This window comes from Mchenga conophoros, linkage group LG20 (genome assembly GCF_057382185.1).
Source record: "Mchenga conophoros isolate Kocher_MC1m ecotype Shallow Benthic linkage group LG20, M_conophoros_male_GT1.1, whole genome shotgun sequence".
NCBI lineage: Eukaryota > Metazoa > Chordata > Actinopteri > Cichliformes > Cichlidae > Mchenga > Mchenga conophoros.
This window is the reverse complement of record NC_140545.1, coordinates 19711020-19732721: the sequence shown is the minus strand read 5'-3', so window position 1 is coordinate 19732721 and position 21702 is coordinate 19711020. Positions and strand designations below refer to the sequence as shown.

The following is a 21702-nucleotide window of genomic DNA, read 5'->3' as shown; positions in this document are numbered from 1 at the left end:
ATTAGCCAGGTAAAGAGGCATACGACTACATATTTGCAGGCTAGGCAAGGCCTGCTGATAGCTGAGAGAACAACAATCAATAAGCTCTTCAATACCACACACAAACTGGGCTATACAATGAAAACACCCATTCAACACCCATGCTGGGCCCCTAAAGTTCTTGTTTCAACTCTGAAGCCAACATCCCCCCCTCACCACTGGCACACAAAATGGCCAGATGGAAGACTCACTCACCAGCACAGCTTACCACAAAGCCAACATGGAGGACAACACCCTACAACACAGGCATATACATGAAGAGTGGCTCACTCTTAACACACTCATATTCTTATAACATGCACGCCAGGGTGTAGGTCGCCGTAATATGGCGGATTTAACAATAACTTTTCAGAAAGAAAACCCAGTTGAGTCTTTGGCCCACAATGGGGTTCAATATCTGACACTTGGAAATGAAGAGTTAATCCTGGACTTGGCCAGGCGGAATAAAAACACCCAAAAAAGTGACGGGGCGCTCACTGGAGGGCGATGACCACTTCAGGATGCTCTTGAGAAAATAATCCCTAATTAATACCAACTTTAGGTATGCGAGGAAACTCGGGGACAAGCTGAGTAAAAGCATTGTCCCTCATATGATCACATCATGATCATCCTCTTCTTCTACGGAGCCTAATGGCTTCCGCATAGCCACCTATGTCAAAGCTGTGTGTTGAATTATGACAGGTTGAGCTGTTAGCCTGCGCTAGCCTAGCCAAGCAAAAGTGACTCAATGACTGAGACCATCGACGCTTTGTTGACACACGGCGAATCACGACTTTAACCCACTCAAAACACCGACAAGTCTACGAGGCTGCTGTCGGTCAAAAGCAGCGCGGCTACGTTGTAAATAGTCACGAATGAGAGGCAGCTAGCAGTGGCAGCACAAAGAATGAAACAACCGTTTATCCGCCATGTTGAGCAGTCCCTTTAAATCCCCAGCTCTCCGTCTTTAACGATGAACTAATTCAGCATCCGAGTCTCCTTAACGCTTTTTTCACCTTTAATGACACTCACCGGGGGCGGCCGCACTTTACAAATGCCCGTTTTTTCAGCGATGGGACGGATCTTATTGATGAAGGCGTACGGGTCTCGAAATTCTTCCCAGCTGGGCTCGAAGACCGGGCACTCCGGAGGAGGCTTGAACTCGTCCGGCCGAGGCAGGCTCATCGTTTCGGACGACCCGGTGGTAGCTCGGACAGGACAGGTCACCGTTCGAAGAATGCTTTTTCAATTTAATTAATTAATTTTTATTTCCTGTCTATTCACCACTAGAGTGGGTGGCAGCCAGTCGACATCAACATGAGAGGAGGCAGCTTACATACACACACTCAAATACACACATAACCTACACACTCTTCCACTTACACACACACACACACATCCACTCACAGTGAGGAGAATGTTCCAAGGCAGTGAGCAGTGAGCACTTCCGCTCGAAAAACTAGACACCACGCAGCTCTTATCTATGCATGTGTAAATTCTCTGTTTCTGCGGTTAAATCGACGTATTAATCAGTAACTACTGAAGGAATACAGTTTACAGCGTGTCCTGTAATGTGATATCTTAAATTACGCAGGACTTTACAGACAGAAATCATAGTTTTATTTATTTATTTTTTTCATATCCTCATGTTTTGTAACTGTACCCTGGAACAGGATATACTCCACTTTAACGTGGGGCTGATTCGAAATTAGGCCACTTGGAAATTTCGTTTTAATTCAGTTTTCACAACACAACACTCTCTTTTTTTAGCGTAAGACAAGACCCTACAATATCAGAAACACAACCCCAACAATCAAAGTATCCCCTAAGAGCAAGCACTTGGCAACTGTGGGGAGGAAGAACTCTCTTTTTAACAGAAAAAGATCCCCAGAAGACTGTCCTTAGCCAAGGGCAACATCTGCCATGACTGTTTGTGGTATGAGGGTAAAGAGAAGACAAAAAAGAGGATAACAGAGCATGCTGCAATAATTAAAAATAAAAAATAAAAAATCAATAAAGTTCACACCAATCCTACAATTCTTGCCACTCACAAACAACAGATAAGGACTCATGTTAAATTTCACATACATAAAGGTGCATATCAATGCAACAGCATCGGCAAATTCTTTAAGCTGCTGGCCCTGTCAACACTAACAGAAAACAGGGGGAAAAAACTATATATTACTTATAACACCATAAGAAAGGGATCATTGAGGATCACCTGATCTAGACCAAACTATAAGGTTCATCAGAAAGAAATGTTTTAAGATTATTCTTAAAAGTAGAAAGGCTGTCTTTCTCTTGAACCCAAAATTGGAGCTCTGTTGGACTAATCTGGTAATAATATTTCAGAATTTATATTTAATGTGAAGGATTTTAAATTAAATTCAAAATTTTACAAAAAGCCAGTGAAGAGAAGCTATACGGGAGAACTATGTAGATACGAAGTGTATGCCACCTTGTGAAAAAGATAATTAATTAAATAGTAACGACTATATAACTAGATGGGGATTCACAGTGTAGGTATATGAAAATGTTTAATTCATTTCTAGAAAAAGGAAGTAACTAACTTCAGTATTTTGTAAGTGTGATGTGTTTTAGGCTTACTTACTTACTTCACAGATGACGTGTTTGTACTGCGCTAAAAACCAGAGGTACTGTCTTATTAATTATTTAATTACTTGCAGATCAAATTACAATATAATCATCAAATAAAGTGACATACATGCATTCATAGAATGAGTAAAAACTAATGATTTAACTCATTTAAGGAGCTTGGAAAGAAGCCCAGTCACCTTCTTTCCAGTCTTCTTAGACCACCATGACCTCGATGACTGAGAACTACACAGACAATGATTCAACTCCTAACCATCAATAAAAACACGTTCCTTTGTCATTGTGGCATTTGAATATCTTTAATTCCTCTTTTGAATGTTTTCTCACTAATTATGTAAAAAGAAATTTCAGAAACAAATTTCAGAAAAATTTGCATTACCTTTTGCCTTTTAATTAAAACATGTTACACAATTTCAAATGCAAATTCAATCATTTTCATAGCTTATTCAGTATAATGAAAGTTTCTTGTCATGTAAAGCTTTAAGCTTGCCACATTTTGATATCTACACTTTTACCTTATAGCTACGAACACACATTTTACTCGCCTAATTCTACATAGTTTCGTTTTATTTATAAATACAGAACCAGGTTGAGGGAGGGGCAGCCAGTTTAACACAGGACAAAAGAAACTTTGGAGGACTGGACCCCGCCCACATGATGGCGTAATGGCCTACTGCCGGAATGGCCAACACGTGGCCCAGGGACCACAAACTGTTCACCAAAGGCACCAATTTGGCAGTGAAATCTATATTTAGGTAAATAAAGTGTTTTCTATTCCTTGTGCAATATCAGTATTATGCAGGTGAAAACAGATGAAGCAGGCTGTGTAAATCATAAAGGTGTAAAAACACTGTTGTAATCAAGAGTAGGGTTTTGTAAATAAATAACTCAGAAGACGTTTTGTTCCATGATGGGGTAAGATATTTGGCACTAAAACATGAAATAAATACATAATCTATCCCGGTCAGCCAAAAGTTAAGGTTAAAAGTATTTCTCAATACAGCTGAGACATCTCAGGCTGCACGTCATGTGCATTGTACATGGATTGGTCATTAAACAAGACAAATATATGTTTTAATTGGACTCCTTAATTCTGAAAAGCTTGTGTTTTTGCCACTACTGAGTCAAACCTCTCAGTGTTCACAAGAAATAACACCATCTGATTTCTGTGGATTTCTCCAAAGGCAGTTTAAGTATAAGCTTTTAAGGTCAATATTTCACAATTGTTTGCAACTAATATCTGTTTAAAATGGACATTATTATGTCATGGTCTTGTCTGACCCAACTTAATTTAAATGACTTTGGATGCCTCTAGCTGGCAGCCACCATGCATCTGCTCCACAGGCTCAAAATCCTAGCTAACGCCAAAAAGTGAAACGACTCTTTACTTTTTCTACTTCAGCGTCAGCCTGTAACAGCTGGCAGCGAATTGCGGGTAATATCAAACGAATTTCATGCTTCCAATTATAATAAAAACACAATATAATGAAGTTGTGCGTTAAACGCCTTTCTTCTTTACTGAGTGACTTATGTTTATGCTTGCGCGGAGGGATACGTGCAGGTGACACTTTTAACGGCTGCCCGGACTCGTTGTTTAAATAGACACTGAGCGCAGTTTGGTTAGATGTATCTCATAAAACATCTGCTTCTTTCTTTCTTTCTTTCTTTCTTTCTTTCTTTCTTTTTGTTTTTGCCATGAATAGTAGTTATTATCAGTTAACTTCCACACAAAGTGGAGTAAACAGTTAAATAAATAAAGAAAATGCAATATATATTTTGTTTTACCAAACAATAGTAAAACTTGCCCCAGTTTTTCTGTGGATTTAGGCTGTCTCATAATCCCAAACTGACTCCATGATGTTGGGATCACTGCTCTGTGGGGACCAGTGCCATCTGTGGCTCTTTGTCTTTCAGTTTACTGATTATTCATCCTGGATCTGGCTGTGTGCATTGAAGTAATGGCAGCTTTAATTTTGCCCACCTCACTTACTGTACTGTTTGTCAGATAAGAATCTAAACATCCAAGAGTGCATTTGCACAGCACTGTGTGTACTAATCAGAGGCAGCTGCTGTAATAAACTGGCTAACAGCTGCTACCTTACACTTAACCCTAACACTTCCTAAGAAGATGAAACTGCTATTTTAATAGAGGAAACTGGTGGTTTTCATACTTTAGGCCAGGGGTGTCCAAACCTTTTGTCCAATAGTGCCATATTTATTCATGGGGATATCACCCAGGGGCCAATAATCTTTCTCAATCGTTTTTTTCTTTTTGAGGTGTAAACATGTTTTTTTTTAAAAAACAAACAAACAAAAAAAAAACAACCAGGCATTTTCATTAACACAAGAATAATGGTGACAAAATAAAACTACTTTTGATTCACATATGGACGGTAAAATAACACAAAGGTCAAGCTGTCTGAAATACATGAAACTTCAGTGAAGCTGCTGAATATCAGTGTCTCATGTTAATTGTAATCGATACGTACTTTTCTGTTGTTGTGTGAGTGTATAAAAGTGTTATACACCGATTGGTTGCATCTCATGGTGCTGACAACATGAGGTAAACAAAGAAATTGCACTTTATTAATTCTGTTTGTGGCGGGCCATAAATAATGCATTTGAGGTAGGCACTGGATTTTGGACATGTCTGCTCTAGGCATTTGAGTTTAACAACAAGTCAAAAAAGGGAGCTTGCAGGATATCGATTTCTGTGGATGTGATATAAGGCCAGTTTTAAGAAGAAATAAGATGAAACAAAGAGAAATAGTGATATTTTTACTGAGCACATCTGAAGGGAGATTAAAAAACAGTTTGCACATGGAAACAAAACAAGCAACAACACTGAGACCAGTGTACACAGGCTATAGTTGCCTGTTAACCCTATTTATGTGAAAATAGAGTATATTTGATTAACATAAAAACAAACACTTATTAACATGAACCAGGCCACCCGTAACCCACTTAGGGGGGTTAGATGTTAGATTAATGCTAAATTGAAACTGCATGTATGAAATTCACTTAAAATAACTTAAAACGTGCTCGTGAGGAATGGCTGAGCAGTAAATACAAAAGATGTAGTGGCATCTTTTTATTTCCCTTTTTCCTGATTAGTGCAGCGTGGTTATGTAAACCCAGCGTGGGGCAGGGATAGCTCAGGGGCAGGGATAGCTCAGTAGGTAAAGTGGTCACCCCATGATCGGAAGGTCGGCGGTTCGAATCCACTTAACGGCTACCCTGAGGTACCCCTGAGCAAGGTACCGTCCCTACACACTGCTCCCCGGGCGCCTGCTTAGTGGGTTGCCCACTGCTTCACAGAGTGAATGGGTCAAATGCAGAGAAAAACAAGTAATTTCCCCATGGGGATCAATAAAGTATCCATTATTATTATTAAAGAAAACATAAAGCTAATAAAAATCAAAATAACTGTAAATCTCAAACTTAAAAGGATCTGAAACAAAATAACTGAGGAAACACCTCTGCATCCGATTACATCCTATTTCAGTTGATTCCTTAGAAGTACAGCTGCTGTGGCCTACTTACCAACATCACCTGATACAGTGAATCTGGAGGGGAGCTGCAGGTCCAGCCTGCGCTCACGGTAACCCGTTCCAAACCAGAGAATGCCATTTAATTACTAAATTGGCTTACAGCAGTGTTTACATGATTGTTCAGAGATAATTATAATAAGCAAAGAGTGGAGAAACATATCTGAAGAGAAACCTCACAGAATATCTTTCCGTCCTCCGTAACAAACCTGACACATTTTCACAGGAACCAGACCAATAAAGACTCCAGATGAGGTCCAAAAGGACCCAGGACCTGTCAAAGCAGAGACTGGTTTGGGTCCAAAGCAAAGGAAATTCATTTTTAATTTGTAACAAAGCTAGGTTACAGTTACTGGGTGTGAAATGTGGAATTGCATTCATTGCATTCTTTTAAATGTCCACCAGGAGGTGATATCTTTGGCTGCAAAAAGCTTTCCAGTCCTATGGAAGTCTATGGGAAAATTGGGACAGGATCAGAAAGGAATACATCAGAGGGAAAGCTCAGGCCGAGCAGTTTGGAGACAAAGTTTGGGAAGCAAGGCTTGGACATGTGCAGAGGAGGGATAGTGGATTTATGAATATGAAGCTACCAGGCAGGAAAACCGTGGAGAAGATTCACAGATGTAGTGAAGGAGAACAAGAAGAGGTGTGACGGAGGATGATACTGTTGCAGATCAGTTTAGCAGCTGAAAGAAGAAGCTTCCCTGATATATCTGACTTTACTGTCTTGTCTTTGTTTTACTTCCTGTTCTGAAATCTTGTTTCTGCCCATAGAAACTTTAACTAAGAAATCAGATTATCCATTCTAGTGTTTAACACTGAAAATTGTCCAAGATTCGAGCACTTTCACAATTGAAAGCTGTTCCACCTCCCGCCTTTGTCATGACACTGTGAGAGTGTTTTAACAGAAATGTAGACAAGAATTTAGTCGTCAACACCTGTGGAGCAACTCATGGCATCACTGCATGGGCCACCTATGTATTTATTTTCAATGGGAATTATTATACAGTTTCTCCTGTTCTGTTATCCTGTTACAATGGTGAATGCCTGTATTAACACGGCTGAAGTTTGGAATAATGATGTCATTGTATAAATAACTGTATTCAAGCTTCACACTGCTGTAAACACTATTTTGTAAAAAAAAAAGTTTCTGTTTTTGGCTCTCCATGATATCCCTGAGAGGCAATAGTTCTAATATGGTCATGTAAGCACACATCTTCCCTTCAAAGCTGCTATTTAACAAGGATCCGCACATCAATTAAATTCAATTTTACTTATATAGCACCAAATTACAACAGATGCCCCAGAGCACTTAATGATGTAATGAAAACACAAGAAAGTAGTTGCTTTTAAGGGATACAGCAGGGAGCCAAAAAGTTTTAAATAAGGATTATTTTGGTCTGTGAACAATACAAAGCTATTCTAGCAGATAAAAATAAAAATATGTTGATAGAATTGAGCATAACACTCGGTGAAAACTCAAGCAAGACATACTGGAGATGAGGGTGACATGTCCTAGTGATCTTCAGTCATATTTTTGTATGCTGTATAGTTTCTGGAACACCACAACACCTTGTTGACCATTTTGCTGCATGTTGCTCTGCACGGTGTTTGACTGGCTGCTATTCGCAGTCAAACGACACATCTCAGGAGGACATGCAGCCAAACGAGAGGAAGCTGTTATTTTTAGTGGGTGGTGAAGCGGTTAGCAAAGGTGCTTCAAAGCAAGAAGGTTCTGGGTTCAAACCTGGGGGACGGCTGAGTTTGGTTGCGTATGCATGTTCTATCTGTGCCTGCGTGGGTTTCCTCTCGGTACTCCTGCTTCCTCCAACAGTCTAAAGACTTGCACATCAGGTGAATTGGTGATTTTAAATTTGAGTGTGGTTGTCCTGTGTGTAATACAATTCCCACCTAAAGGCAGCTAGGATAAGTCCCAGCGTACATAGAAGAAAATGAGTGAAATAGTAACCTGCTATTTGATTAATAGGCTCTTCTTATTAGTCATAGGTAACGTTTGACACCAGTGGCTTGCGTGAAGTGTAGATGCAGACAGGAAATATGAGCAGGAGGGGGGTGGAAAGGCTTGCATCAAAGACCCCTTGGCCTGATTTGTAAGGGGGTCACATGTGGTTATCTGGCACCATCTTAGACCACCGAGTCTCTGACAAGTTTCACACAGAATATGCAAAGACAAAATTTATTCAGAGCACAATTCAAATACAACTTAGCTCACATAAAAATGGCATTACAAGAAAGGCACTGAGAAATGCATCGCTTTGGTTATTTAGGATTAAATAACAGCTTTGCTGTCACAGATTTAGGCCTTACAAATTTCAGTATTCTTCGTCGTTTTCAGAGTCGGGGTTCATTCGGCCCAACTCCTCGTAATCTTTCTCCAAACAAGCCAGGTCCTCTCTGGCCTCTGCAAACTCTCCCTCCTCCATGCCCTCACCCACGTACCAGTGGACGAATGCACGCTTGGCGTACATCAGGTCAAATTTGTGGTCAAGACGAGACCAGGCTTCTGCAATAGCAGTGGTGTTGCTCAGCATGCATACAGCCCTCTGGACCTTGGCCAGGTCTCCACCAGGAACTGCAGTTGGAGGCTGGTAATTAATGCCGACCTGTAAAGACAAAGTTAAAAGTCAGAAACATGACGTATTTTAAACACAACCCAGCAACTACTAAATATGTTTTCCCTGACCGACTGGCAAATGGCTGCAGGAAGTTGCAGTTATGATTGATTTCAGCAGTCAGCCATTTTTGGCATGAAAGATACTGACTTGTCTGCAAACAGTCACCAACTAATCATCAAACGGTAGTGAAAACTGAAAAAGTGAGATGCAAACCAGAAATGGAGAATGTTCACCTGTAATGTAAAAAGACGTGTTTTACTTGCTACACATGTTCTCTAGTGATGCCTGATTTCATGGGGTCAGTGACTGATTTCTTGGCCTGTGTGACTACTGATTACATCTGACATCATTAGCCATTTCTAGGTTTAAATGCTCCTTCGCAGACACTGAGGAACCACTTAGGGTTAAAACAGTCAAAATTCTCTACCCTGTTCTTTCGGGTGTTAAAGATTAACATCCAGGCAGCCATGGAAAGTGGATTTATGAGGCTTAGTCGAATAGTTTACACATTTGCCTAACAGTTAAATTCTGGGAGGAGACACAAATCCTGTTAGTTGAAGGGAACCAAACATAAAAATCTGCCAGATTATGGCACTTGCTATGGTGAATAAGGCAGTAGTGGGAAGTAGCTCTGAGGAGTTTGCAGAGGTGGTAGGTACCATAGTACAAATACTTCTTTACTGTGCTTAAGTACAATTTTCAGTTTTCTGTTTTTTACTTGAGTATTTATTTTTCACACAACTTTGTACTTTTTCTCCGTACATTTTAAGACCAATAACTGTACTTTCCACTCTTTACATTTTCAAAACAGGCTTCTCATTTTTGGTTTAAGACATTTGAGGGGAGTTATTATTTCACATCTAGCCTTTAAACATCAGACCTGTTTGAGCAGTAACAGTAAAAATGAAAGGCAATCCTAATGGTCTATCAATCACTGGGGGTTATTGCATACAAAAAGATGAAAGGCACATAACTTATAGCGCCATAGCCATTTTAAGCAGCTGTACCTAACTTCATTTATAGGTAAGAACTGTTCAGTGGTATTTGATAAACTGGAAAGCTAAAGCTTACATGCAAGTCCTCATTGGATAACTTCACATCATGTACATAGTGGATCTACACACACGATGTGAAGTTATGTGTTTTTTTCATGTGGAACGCCCTGCAAAACAAACTAAGGTAGACTAACTATGTTAAAGGTTGCATTAAAACACTCAGCAATTTAATGCAGAATAAACAGGTTTGCTTGCCTCACTGTAATGAACTCACAGTAAACCAGTGTGTTGGACTGGTGTATAATGACTGTGGTGTTCATGAACTTTGCTAATGGAGCATCTTTCATGAACAGAGTTAGGAAACATTAAGTATAGTAGAGATGAATTTGGATTTAACCTGATGATGCTTAGATTCATTCACTGAATTGCACATTAATATCAACTGTTTACCATCTAGTACAAATACAGCATAAAAAGTATACTGTCTGTATACTAGACAGCATACTGTTTATCCTGTCTAGTATACAGACAATATAAACAGTATACTGTCAAGGCAGTATGTCATGATAGCCTGTGAAACATCCGCTTACATCTTGTTGAATTCAGCTGTGTAAATCCACAAAGAGCAGTAAACCTCAGAGTAGCAGAGCAGGTCAGCTGATCACAGCTTGTACATATAGACAACCTATTGGAGCTCACAATAGAAATCATTATGAGTTGTGTTTCTTTTCGTCATGCTAATCCACAGGATGGAATGGAAGGAAGAAGACACTGAAAACCTCAGTCAAGAGCACCTCTGAGGTGATCCATCCACAATGCTACGTTAGTTGTTAACATGTTGCTGTGCAGTTTGGATTACTCTGTATGAAAAAGCTCTAAAACTAAGGTTAATGTCCACATGGCCATCTTAGCTTTTTCTGATGACTTTATGTGTTCAATTACTGATTTCTGGTCACATTAAATAAAATATGATGTCCATTTTGTAAATTATGGACATCATTGAGGTCAGAATTGAGGACTCTTCAGGGTATGTTCACTGGCCGGTCAATTTCTAATTAAGATCAACCCCTTGCTCGCCATTTCCTGTTTTCAAACACCAAGATGTTAATGTGACATTGTTCAGCTTGAGGTTTCAAAACAGAACTTCATATCATCCATCTTTTGTAATGTCTCTGATGGCTACTAACCTTGAAGCCAGTGGGGCACCAATCAACAAACTGAATGGAGCGTCGGGTCTTGATATTTGCAATGGCAGCGTTCACATCCTTTGGGATGACATCGCCTCGGTACAGCATGCAGCACGCCATGTACTTGCCGTTACGAGGATCACACTTGACCATCTGGTTGGTCGGTTCAAAGCAAGCACTGGTAATTTCAGACACGGTCAGCTGCTCGTGGTACGCCTTCTCAGCAGAGATGATTGGTGAGTAAGTAACCAGAGGGAAGTGAATACGAGGAAATGGGACCAGGTTGGTCTGGAACTCCATCAGATCCACATTGAGGGCGCCATCAAAACGAAGGGAGGCTGTGATTGAGGAGACAATCTGACCAATCAGTCTGTTGAGGTTGATGTAACCAGGACTCTCAATGTCTATATTACGATGACAGATGTCGTAGATGGCCTCATTATCAACCATGAAGGCACAGTCGGAGTGCTCCAGGGTGGTGTGGGTGGTCAGGATGGCATTGTAGGGCTCCACCACTGCCGTGGACACTTTAGGAGCTGGGTAGATGGCAAACTCCAACTTGGATTTCTTGCCGTAATCGAGCGAAAGACGCTCCATTAGCAAAGAGGTGAAGCCAGAGCCGGTACCACCTCCAAAGCTGTGAAAGACGAGGAAACCCTGCAGGCCGGTGCACTGGTCGGTCTGACGAGACACAAGAGTTTTCAGTATTAAAGCAGCTAAAGCCAAATTTCATACAGTTTATCAAACAGGTAAGTAACCTTATTGATAGGGTGTTTCTTTCTGAAATTGTAGAGCCTTTTACTTTACATAATAAAGTATCTTGAGGTGACTGTATAAATAAAACTAAATTGAATTTTCATCATTTCTTTTTCACAACTGGTTCCATTTTTCCATTTCTTACAGGTTTCAGTTGTACCAAACCACGTGTGTATCAGTCTTGAGGACACCACAAGCCACTTTGCAGCATCTGCAGTTTTGATTATAGCAGCACAAGCAGAAGAAACAGCAGCCACGGCCTCCTGATGGAAATCACTATCAACCACCAAAACCAACTGCTTCCTACACGCACATGCCAGTTTCTGTTGAAGTTAAAATAAATTTTTAGCTTCTAGCTATCATTTGGAAACAGTTGCTATTGTGGGAGTTTATCTCCCTTAACAGACCAATCAGCATGCATTAGCTGATTTTATACGGGGCCAAACAGCTTCACTATAAGAAAAACTTGTGGTAACTAAACAACTTTAAAAAACTTTAAAGAAAAACAACTTTTTTAAAAAAAATTTAATGTGTTTATTGCCTAGAAGAAGGTATAAATGGTTCTTTAGTCATTTGCTCCTCTTCTTTCAGGGCTATTTCATGAGTGCCTGTAGACAGTTTCTGTACAATGGGATTAAAAGGCGGAGGAGAAAGTTCCCCCAAATCTCCTCTAGTTGTAGTTCATGTGGGAAAAGTTCTAGGGGTATTGATCCAAGATGGCACCGGTGCGTGTGCCTTGCCGTCTATCACTGCCAGTGTTATGTTTGTTTGTTTTGATTTTATTGACTATTGTAATAAATGCCAACTCTCTCTTGGTGTATGATCGCCTAACCCTACTGGATCTCCGACCTTCTGTCAAAGGCTGGGCAAAGTGGAACCAAGCTGAACATAAAACTTTGCCCCCGCTAATATCGGAGATCCCGGCTCACCTGTGCCGTGTTCCAGATCCACCACTCCGGCAAAAGTGCCGTCGCCGGGGTCGAAGGGCTGGCTTCCTGGTGAAGCTGAAAGCTTCTTTAAGGTATTCTCTTAAGCCCTTGTCCAGAAAACAAGGAGTGGTGCCAAACTTCTGTTTCTCTCGGCGATCGTTGGAACCTGTCTGTGCCTGGCTGGTACCTGTCATCGGCCTAGATGGGATGTCCCGAAAACCCTGCTCTCCTCGCCCCCGCCGACGTGGTGTGAATCTGCGGAACCTGCGGCCTCTGTGTCGGGCTTCTAGGACGGCTAGCGACGGGGATCCGCTGCTTACCGCCAGGATTGGCCTGGTAAATGCTAGGTCCCTAGCGAACAAAACGTTTATCCTGAAGGATTTTTTCACATCCCGAGGACTGGATTTTCTTTGTGTGTGCGAGACGTGGCTGAGCGCCGGTGAGTGCAGCATCTTCTCGGATCTTCTACCCGGCGATTGCTGCTATTTTAATTCCCCACGTATGTTGGGCCGAGGAGGAGGAATAGCTACGATCTTTAAAAGTCATTTTAAATGTAAGCAGCTATCAACCCCGTCATTCACCAGCTTTGAACTGTCTGTGTTTGAGCTGGGCTGCTCTCACACAGTGTTGTGTGCGGTGGTTTACCGGCCTCCAAAATACAATAAGGACTTTGTGAGTGACTTTGCTGACTTCTTGGCTGAATTCATGCCAAAATATGATCGTGTTCTTATTGCTGGGGATTTTAATATTCACGTGTGTTGTCCTGACATGCCCATGGCGAAGGGCTTTTTAAACCTTATTGATTCGTTTAATCTGGTGCAATGTGTGACAGGTCCCACACGTGAACGTGGACACACGCTTGATCTTGTTTTATCTCATGGTTTTTCTGTTTTTAACATAGAGATTTGTGATGCTGTGTTTTCTGACCACAGTCCTGTGATGTTTGAAGTTCCTCTTGCCTGTGCCTCAGTTAAAACTCGCGCTGCTGCTCAGCGCTGTCGTGTTTTTAACTCCTCCACTGCTGAACACTTTTCAACAGTCTTTGACCAGATCTGTAAGATCCCGGATTTTTTATGCAGCCAGACTGAGGAACTGAGCTCATGGTTTTATTCTACCTGTCGGACTGCTTTGGACACTGTGGCTCCATTAAAATCCAGACTGCCTAAAACTAAATCTGAGCCCTGGCTGAACGACTTGACCCGAGCTGTCAGACGCGACTGCCGTCGAGCTGAGCGCAAGTGGAAAAAGGACAAACTACAAGTGTCATTCCAGATGCTGAAGGACTGTTGGCGTCGATATCAAAGAACTGTAAAAGATGCCAAAAGAAAACACTTATCTGACATTATTTTGTCAAACTGCCACAACCCACGTGTTTTATTTAATACTATTAACTCTGTTCTTAATGCACCATATACTGACTGTATTGAGCCCTCATCAGAAGCCTGTGAAATTTTTTTTACACTTTTTTATCGAGAAGGTCTCCTCCACAAGGGCTCAAATCTCTCCTCATGCTCACGACCTCTCAGTCTCTGTTTCCTGCTCTGCTGTCTTTGACAGGTTTGAGCCTGTGACTCTATCCTTTTTAAAGGAGACTGTTGGTCATCTTAAGCCTGCAGGGTCTCCAAATGATGCTGTCCCTCCTCGACTTTTAAAAGAGGTGTTACCTACAGTTGGTCCTTTGGTGCTTGAGCTGGTAAACCATAGTCTGATGTCAGGTGTTGTCCCTAAAGATTTTAAACATGCAGTAGTCAAACCCCTGATTAAAAAACCTGCTCTTGATCCTATGGTTCTTGCAAATTACAGGCCTATCTCCAAACTACCTTTTCTTTCCAAAATTCTTGAAAAGGTAGTTTACAGCCAAATAATGGCCTTCCTGGAAAAGCAAAATGTTTTAGAGGTTTTCCAATCTGGTTTTAAACCCTTTCATAGCACTGAATCAGCCCTTTTAAAAGTTTTTAATGACATATTTTTAGCGACTGATGCTGGGGACTGTGTTGTTCTTGTGCTTTTAGATTTGACAGCTGCGTTTGATACCGTGGATCATGCCATTTTATTCTCTCGTTTGGAGCACTGGGTGGGCATTAGGGGCACAGCACTGGAGTGGTTCAGGTCCTACTTGACGGGGCGAACTTTTTGTGTCAGCCTTGGTGACTATGCGTCGTCCTCCGCTCCCCTCTTGTGTGGTGTCCCACAGGGCTCAGTTCTAGGCCCCCTCCTCTTCTCTTTATATCTGCTTCCTCTTGGTTCTGTACTGAGAAAGCACGGCATTGCTTGATAATCAAATTAAGGCCGTGGTAAAATCTAGCTTCTTTCACCTCAGGCAGCTGGCAAAAATAAAGCCAATTCTTTCACGGCAGCACTTTGAGACAGTGATCCACGCCTTTGTTAGCACTCGGCTGGATTACTGTAATGCACTTTATATAGGGGTCAGTGCATTATATATTAGTCATCTACAGAGGGTGCAAAATGCCGCAGCTCGTCTTTTAACTGGCACTCGAAAGTTTGAGCACATTTCCCCTGTTTTAGCTTCACTTCACTGGCTGCCCATTTCTTTTAGGATTCATTTTAAAATTCTTTTATTTACTTTTAAAGCTCTCCATGGCCTAGCTCCATCTTATCTCTCTGAGCTGCTACAGCCTTATACACCCACCCGCTCTCTCAGGTCAGCTGATCCTGAAGATACCCAGGACTGGGCGTAAACTTAGAGGAGATCGTGCTTTTGCTGTAGCAGCTCCCAAACGGTGGAACGAGCTTCCTTTAGAGATTAGACAGGCCACTTCTTTATCTGTTTTTAAGTCACTCTTGAAAACCCACCTCTTTACCTTGGCCTTTGACACCACGTGAGATGTTGGTTTTTTATTTTAGTTGTTTTTAGGTGATTCGATGCTGTTTTATCTTGTTTTTGCTTTAACATAGGGCTGTTTTAATTTTATGTCTTATGTGTTTTATTTATTTAATTTGCTGTTTTTTGTTATTCTATTGTTTTAACTTATTTTCTGTACAGCACTTTGTTCCTGTGCTGGGTATTTTAAAGTGCTTTATAAATAAAATTGGATTGGATTGGAAAAGTAGCTCAGATACTGTTAATGAGCACTGAAGCAAGCCACCAGTCTGGTTATCTTGCAATATTTTCTTTTATTGCATTTCACTTTGATGCCTGAGTTTTTAAATTTCTTGGAATCTGCCAGTGTTAAGTCTTGATGCATGCTCAATCATCCAGGTAAGTAAATCTCCAAAAGTTGACTCTGTTCATCTGGACGTAGCGTTTTGTGGGAGAAACGTTTCATCACTCATCCAAGTGACTTCTTCAGTCTCAGCTGACTGCAGATTTCCCCAATCTTATAAACAGTACATTTGCATAATGACTGAAACCAGCCCATTGAAGGAACAAAGGGCTGGGAGGTCAGTTCCTTAATCTTAACTATGCAAATTCTCATGACCACTGATCAAAGCCCACTGATCAATGGCCTCTCCAGGATGTTCTGGACAGGGAGTCAAGGAGGCCATTTATGTGAAAAGGGAAAGACCATCTCTGAATCGAGGAGGGGGCCTAAGGGTACATCTTTCGCCATCTTACAATGCTGTGATTGCAGCCATTCACCAAATCTCTGTGAATGGTACTGATGGCCATTGATCAGTGGGCTTTGATCAGTGAGCTTTGGTCAGTTGTCTGTCGTTGGCTGCTTTCAGGTAGAAAGTGTACCAACCTGAAAATGATTAATAATAAACAAGTCTAAAATAAAATATTAACTGACTTTTTTTCATATTATGCTCATTTGCCTTATTCCTGTAACTTAATTTAGCATCACTCACATATCCGTCTGTTCAATATGTATCAAAACCCACCAACCTGTTAGCTTGCTATAGCCTAAAGGCTGAAAGTTTTATTACTGTAGTAAAACCAGTTCTTCTAAATTCTGCTAATTATTATTTTATACCGGTGCAAACAGGTTTTATGGGGTTGTGCCAAAGTTGGTGCAGCAGTTTCTTAAACACAAGCTACAACAAGCTATGCTGTGAGGTTAAGATGAGCAGGGAGGCGGGCCTGGGGTAACTGACGCCAGTAGCATTGGTATACTAGAGTTACCATCTCCTCATCTGATTCAAACCTAGAAAGGAAGCAGGATATTCCTTTAAGTGTCACGTCAATTATGATGCTTCTCCTTATTCCATGTCATGTATTTGCTCTAACAATAGGAATACAGCTGCTGTTTGACAGGAGTCACCTTAAAGCGAGAAGAGCTTAAATGGTTTGTTTCTGAAAAGGCAACAGCACAAGATGAACAAGGGTTATTTTAAACTGTGAGTCTAGTAACACAGATAAACTATATAAAAAACCAACAACCAAAAAATCCAAAACGTTTTAAACTACAGTCACTAAACCTCAAAAAAAAAAAAAAAAAATGAATAACTAGAGAGAAAAAAAGAAAACTTAAATAAAAGGTCCAAATAATAAAAAGGGTTTAATAATAAAACTATTATAAGAGCACCATTACCCCTACTGATAAAGAAAATAGCAGAGCTTCTCTTTCATCTCTTTCATTACTAACCATTTTACGGATGCGCTCCATGACTCCATCAATGATTTCTTTCCCGACAGTGTAATGACCTCGAGCGTAGTTGTTGGCTGCATCTTCTTTTCCAGAGATCAGCTGCTCAGGGTGGAAGAGCTCCCTGTACTTTCCGACCCTCACTTCATCTGAAAGGAAAGATCTCATTCAGACCCGACTCATCTCCCCTTTAGGTCATGATCCTGGTTCTTAGCCCCTGAATTTTGAAGGGGTTCTTTTCTTTTACTTTGAATTGTTATTTAGCACTGTGTTTGGTCCATAGATTTATTATTAGATTTGAGTTTCACATTTTTGCTCAAGTGTGTTGATTAGCATTCTTTGGGTGTAGTCCCTTGTTTCCTAGCGTGCTGGTGTCTTATCTCAGTGTTCACCTGGTTTACTCTCCCCACTTCATTATCCTTGATTAAGTTCACCTGTTCCTTGTTACCGAGCTGTTTCTTCTCCCCTCATTAGCCCTCAGTGTATAAAAGCATGTGTATAAATAACCCCGCCTTTTGGTTCAAACTACACAATCCTGCATTCCTCAAAGTTTTCTTTTCATTGTTTTGTTTGTATTTTGTTTTTTCTTATTTTGGTTGTGAACTGCTTTTTAGGGGTTTTTATCTTAATAAACAACTCACTCTTTTTTTTGTCTGGCGTTTGCTTGCACACTCCTCACCTTTTAACACATCAATATGGTAATCCCATCATTTTACTATATTTTACCAGTCAAGATCTAATCTAATGCAGTGAGGATGCAGGTGATAAAATGTAGACTTTACTCAAACGTGATACAGCGTGGAGCCATGAAGTTGACAAAATGTAGCAAGAGATAACCTGACAGGTCAAAAATATCAAATTATATTTTAACTTCACATATGAAGGTGCTTGCTTAAACTTTTAATCACATAAATAAATAAATAAATCTATAATATTTTACCAATCTGAAATAGGGAATACAGGACATTTCAGTTATTTATTATATTATAAAGTTGTCAAGTATGTTTCTGATTTGTGTAATCCACAAACTATATGTAAAAAATGGATATGGCTACTATAGTGTTTTTTTTTTTTTTTTAAATGCTTCAACATTGGGATTTAGTCCATTATACTGGGTTTGTGGAGTCTGGGGTTCATTGCTGTAGGGAGCCAAGGCTGGTTAGCAAGTTGAAATTATAAACTTTGCGTTCAGCACACAAACAAAAAGATCTGGAATTAGCATTGAGTAGACAAAATACTAGAATTTCATCAATCAAAACTGAAGCACAAACTTCTTCGACAGAGCATGTCACATTATTTTCCAGATAATTCTATCAAACTGCTCCAGCAATCACCAACAACACAAATACAACAAAGAGGTCCTGTTCAGTGGCTCAACAGATGAGTTGAGGCCTAGCAGGCAGGCATATCCACCACTGTACTGACTGCAGGAAGGGAGAAACTATCCCTACAGGCAAAATCTGTTCTTTATTCCTTTTCTTTTTTGGTTGTAAAATGCGCTTTTAAATGATATAAAGTTCTCTGTGGATTGACTCACCTCAAGTGGCCATTAGAGGAGCTGCAGCTTTTGACACTTGTGTTCATTTTTCAGCCCCAGAGGCTGCTGCTTGGGCTGGCTGTAGTGAAGGTCTGCTCCTTAACTATGTTACTTTTCATTATTTATCGACAGGTCATGTGGTTTTTTTGCAGAACCTTAGAGAAACTAAATTTGTGAAAGAAATATTTAATTTTAAGACCGTTCAGTGAAGGCTTAGTAAGCAGTTATATCAAATGAAACAATAAAAGTCTGGAAAAAGGTTGAGACATAATGGAAGAAAATGTTCTTTCCCTGCTCAAATCCACTGAATATTACCTTCCACATCCAGCTGTTTACATAATATCCATTCAATAAAAGGTGAAGGACTCACGACTGCACTTGTTGCCTGGATACCAGTCTTAACTGCCCATGGCTCATGTGGATTGAAATGCGTAACACTTGATACTTATGACCACAGATAATTGGACCCCAAATGATAATTAAAAAAATAAGGAGGGTAAAAAAAGCACATAATCAAAGCTGCTCACCAACCACAGTGGGCTCCAGGTCCACGTATATCGCTCGTGGAACGTGACGCCCAGAGCTCCCAGTGTTGAAGAAAGTGTTGAAAGGATCTTCTCGAGAGTTTGCTTCAGCTGGAGAGTCCAGGAAGACGCCATCAGGCCCAACACCATGCTCCAGGCAGAAGAGCTCCCAGCAGGCATTTCCCATCTGGACACCTGCTTGGCCCACATGGATAGAGATGCACTCCCTCTGCACAGAAGATCAAGTTGGAAGCTTATCATAGACACAAAGTATAAATCAGCACAGTCACCAACTGGAAACATCATTCAGATTCACAAAAAAGGATCTTTAGAAGACAAGTTAACTATAAAACTGTACTTTTTTTGCCATGCTGGATGCATATTTGAAGTCAGACTCATTTCAGATAAAGGTGCTCAGCACAGTAGCAGACAATGAAAGTTTTCTTTTTTCTTTTTTTTTTTCTTTTTTTTACCAGAGAAACTTAATTAGGGTGTTTTTCTGCATAGAGGAATTTCTGGCAACACCCAAAGAGATTTTGTTCAGAGCCAAAGGAAAATTACTGGAAACTTTTTTAAAAACATTTTTGCTTAAATTTTACTCGAGTGGAATAAAAGGTTTATAAAATAATAAATGTATTGATGACAAAGCCCAAAATACCAAGAAAATGCATTCAAATCTCTCACATAGGTAAAAACAGACTTGTTTCCTTTACTGTTGTGAAACCACAGATTTAAACTGGGAGCCAAACAGAAAAGGTCCTCAGTATTTAAATTTAATTATCACTGAATTAAAAAAGAAAAGAAAAGAAAAAAGTTTTACTTTGGAGAAAAATGCTTTAATCACATTTGATGTGATTTTTGTTTGTTTATTTTTCTTTATTTTGGAGGATTTATAAAAATGCAGGCAGAATGTTCAAGTGTCCATAAATCAAAATATGACAATGATTATTTGATGAGTTGCTTAAACTTGATTCTTCAAAATATAAAGAAATGCTAAAAGAAGTCGAGTTACTCTAATTCAGACACATATACTGAAGATGTAAAATCCTAACTTAAGCTAAAAAGAAACACCTGTAAGAAAAGAAAAACATTAATGAAGAGATACTATGTAAGTATATAAAAATAAATGAAATTGCTCAATTTTAAATTATGCTGAAAGTAAAATATGTAAAATAATCCACTTATTTAAAAATCAAATAATATTTAAAGTAATTAGATTTCATAATTTGGCTTAGGATTTTACTTTCGCACTGCAGTTAAGAGCTCAGAGCACAAACATCTCCTAATACACTCTCTTTTGTGCTGTGTCTGTGCCCTTTGTCTGTCTATTGTTAGGTGTAAACAATACTGAAAAACAGGCCACACTCATTTCAACACTTCACTGGTGCATCTTCCAAAATCTTCCAGTCGTGTTTCAGCATGTTGAAAATTTCAGCTCGTTTTACCCAGAGGCAGAACATCCCCTTAGATGGTTTTTCACTGTTGAGTGACAGTTTTTAAGTTATAGGGAGACAATAGAGAACATGAATGCTAAAACATGCGCAGCAAATCTTAAATATGAACCAATAAATAGGCTACAAACTGCAGATTAAACCACCTAATAGGAAGAACAAAAGAAAACTGGAAGATCATGAGCAAAATTATGACACATCCAGGTCCAAGCACTCAATGTAGGTTTGAATTAAAAAGGGAAAAAAGGTCCCTTTTTTCGAGAAACATTAAAAATATACCAAAGTGTATTTACTTGCACTTTCTTCAGGGTATAGGCCCTTAAAATATGATTAAAGAATAATGTGAGCAACAGAACTAATTTATTCAGTGCAGACTGCGTGTGCAGAGCGGAGGTCATTGAGGAAAAAGTGATTTTTATGTATTAAAAACCAAACATTAAAGTTTCTAGATTTCCAGAGATTCCCTTACCATGTTGCTTCAGACGATTTTAAAAGCAACTTCTGTTGTGGAGTATCTGAAGTTTAGCGTCTGTCAGTGAGGCTCTGGACAGACACAGACTGCGTAATTCCTCTGCCTCGTCCCGGGACGGGTAACGTGTCTCCACCAGCACAGCTCGGTTCTGTCCCGCGTGCTGCTCGCCGCTCTTTATACATGTAGACGCCTCTCAGTTGGGTCTGTCTGAAGGTGCTGATTCAGGGCTTTGGGAGGAGGGAGAAGACTGATGTACGGAGGGAGGGATGAAAGCTTTCCTCCCCCATTAAGCCAGTTCTGCCTCAAAATGTTGTTTTAGACACTTTTCTGGCTTGTTGTTACTTGTATGCATTAGAAGAAACGGCATTAGGACAGAAAATCAGACACACTTGTCATCTTTGACAAGTTTGTTCACATTTTCCCTCTTGGTAGAGCAAAACCTGACTACAAACAACTCTCCGTTTTATAAAGTTATACAATTTT

General features: G+C 40.1%; 2 protein-coding genes across 4 annotated transcripts in view; both read right to left on the bottom strand.

Annotated features, from left to right (window-relative positions):
• kdm5bb (lysine demethylase 5Bb) overlaps nt 1-1427 on the bottom strand; it is a 24507-nt gene extending 23080 nt beyond the window's left edge. Inside the window, exon 1 of one of the 2 annotated variants that reach the window (XM_085259012.1) lies at nt 1051-1427. In XM_085259012.1, the coding sequence (XP_085115138.1) occupies nt 1051-1203 (153 nt within the window). In that variant the 5' untranslated portion in view covers nt 1204-1427. The remainder of the gene's footprint in view (nt 1-1050) is intronic. The other variant, XM_085259013.1, reaches the window with a different exon arrangement.
• A 6925-nt stretch (nt 1428-8352) lies between these two features.
• On the bottom strand, nt 8353-21415 carry tuba5 (tubulin alpha 5). 2 transcript variants are annotated; one of them, XM_085261090.1, is made up of 5 exons: nt 21217-21415; nt 19300-19525; nt 17236-17384; nt 11001-11681; nt 8353-8806 (listed from the first exon to the last, which is right to left on the bottom strand). In XM_085261090.1, exons 1-5 carry the CDS (start codon nt 21217-21219, stop codon nt 8516-8518), a joined length of 1350 nt encoding a protein of 449 aa, XP_085117216.1. In that variant the 5' UTR covers nt 21220-21415; the 3' UTR covers nt 8353-8515. The 2 variants fall into 2 exon arrangements, with proteins under 2 accessions (XP_085117216.1, XP_085117217.1); XM_085261091.1 differs by lacking the exons at nt 19300-19525; nt 21217-21415 and having other exon boundaries at nt 8356-8806; nt 17236-19232.
• Nucleotides 21416-21702: the final 287 nt, after the last annotated feature.

Bases quoted from the DNA above. Each gene is read 5' to 3' on its own strand.
- tuba5 (XM_085261090.1), bottom strand. The intron at 11,682-17,235 runs GTTAGTAATGAA...GTGTCTCGTCAG, and splicing joins TGGAGCGCATCCGTAAAATG to ACCGACCAGTGCACCGGCCT. The intron at 8,807-11,000 runs GTTAGTAGCCAT...TTGTCTTTACAG, and splicing joins GGTGCCCCACTGGCTTCAAG to GTCGGCATTAATTACCAGCC.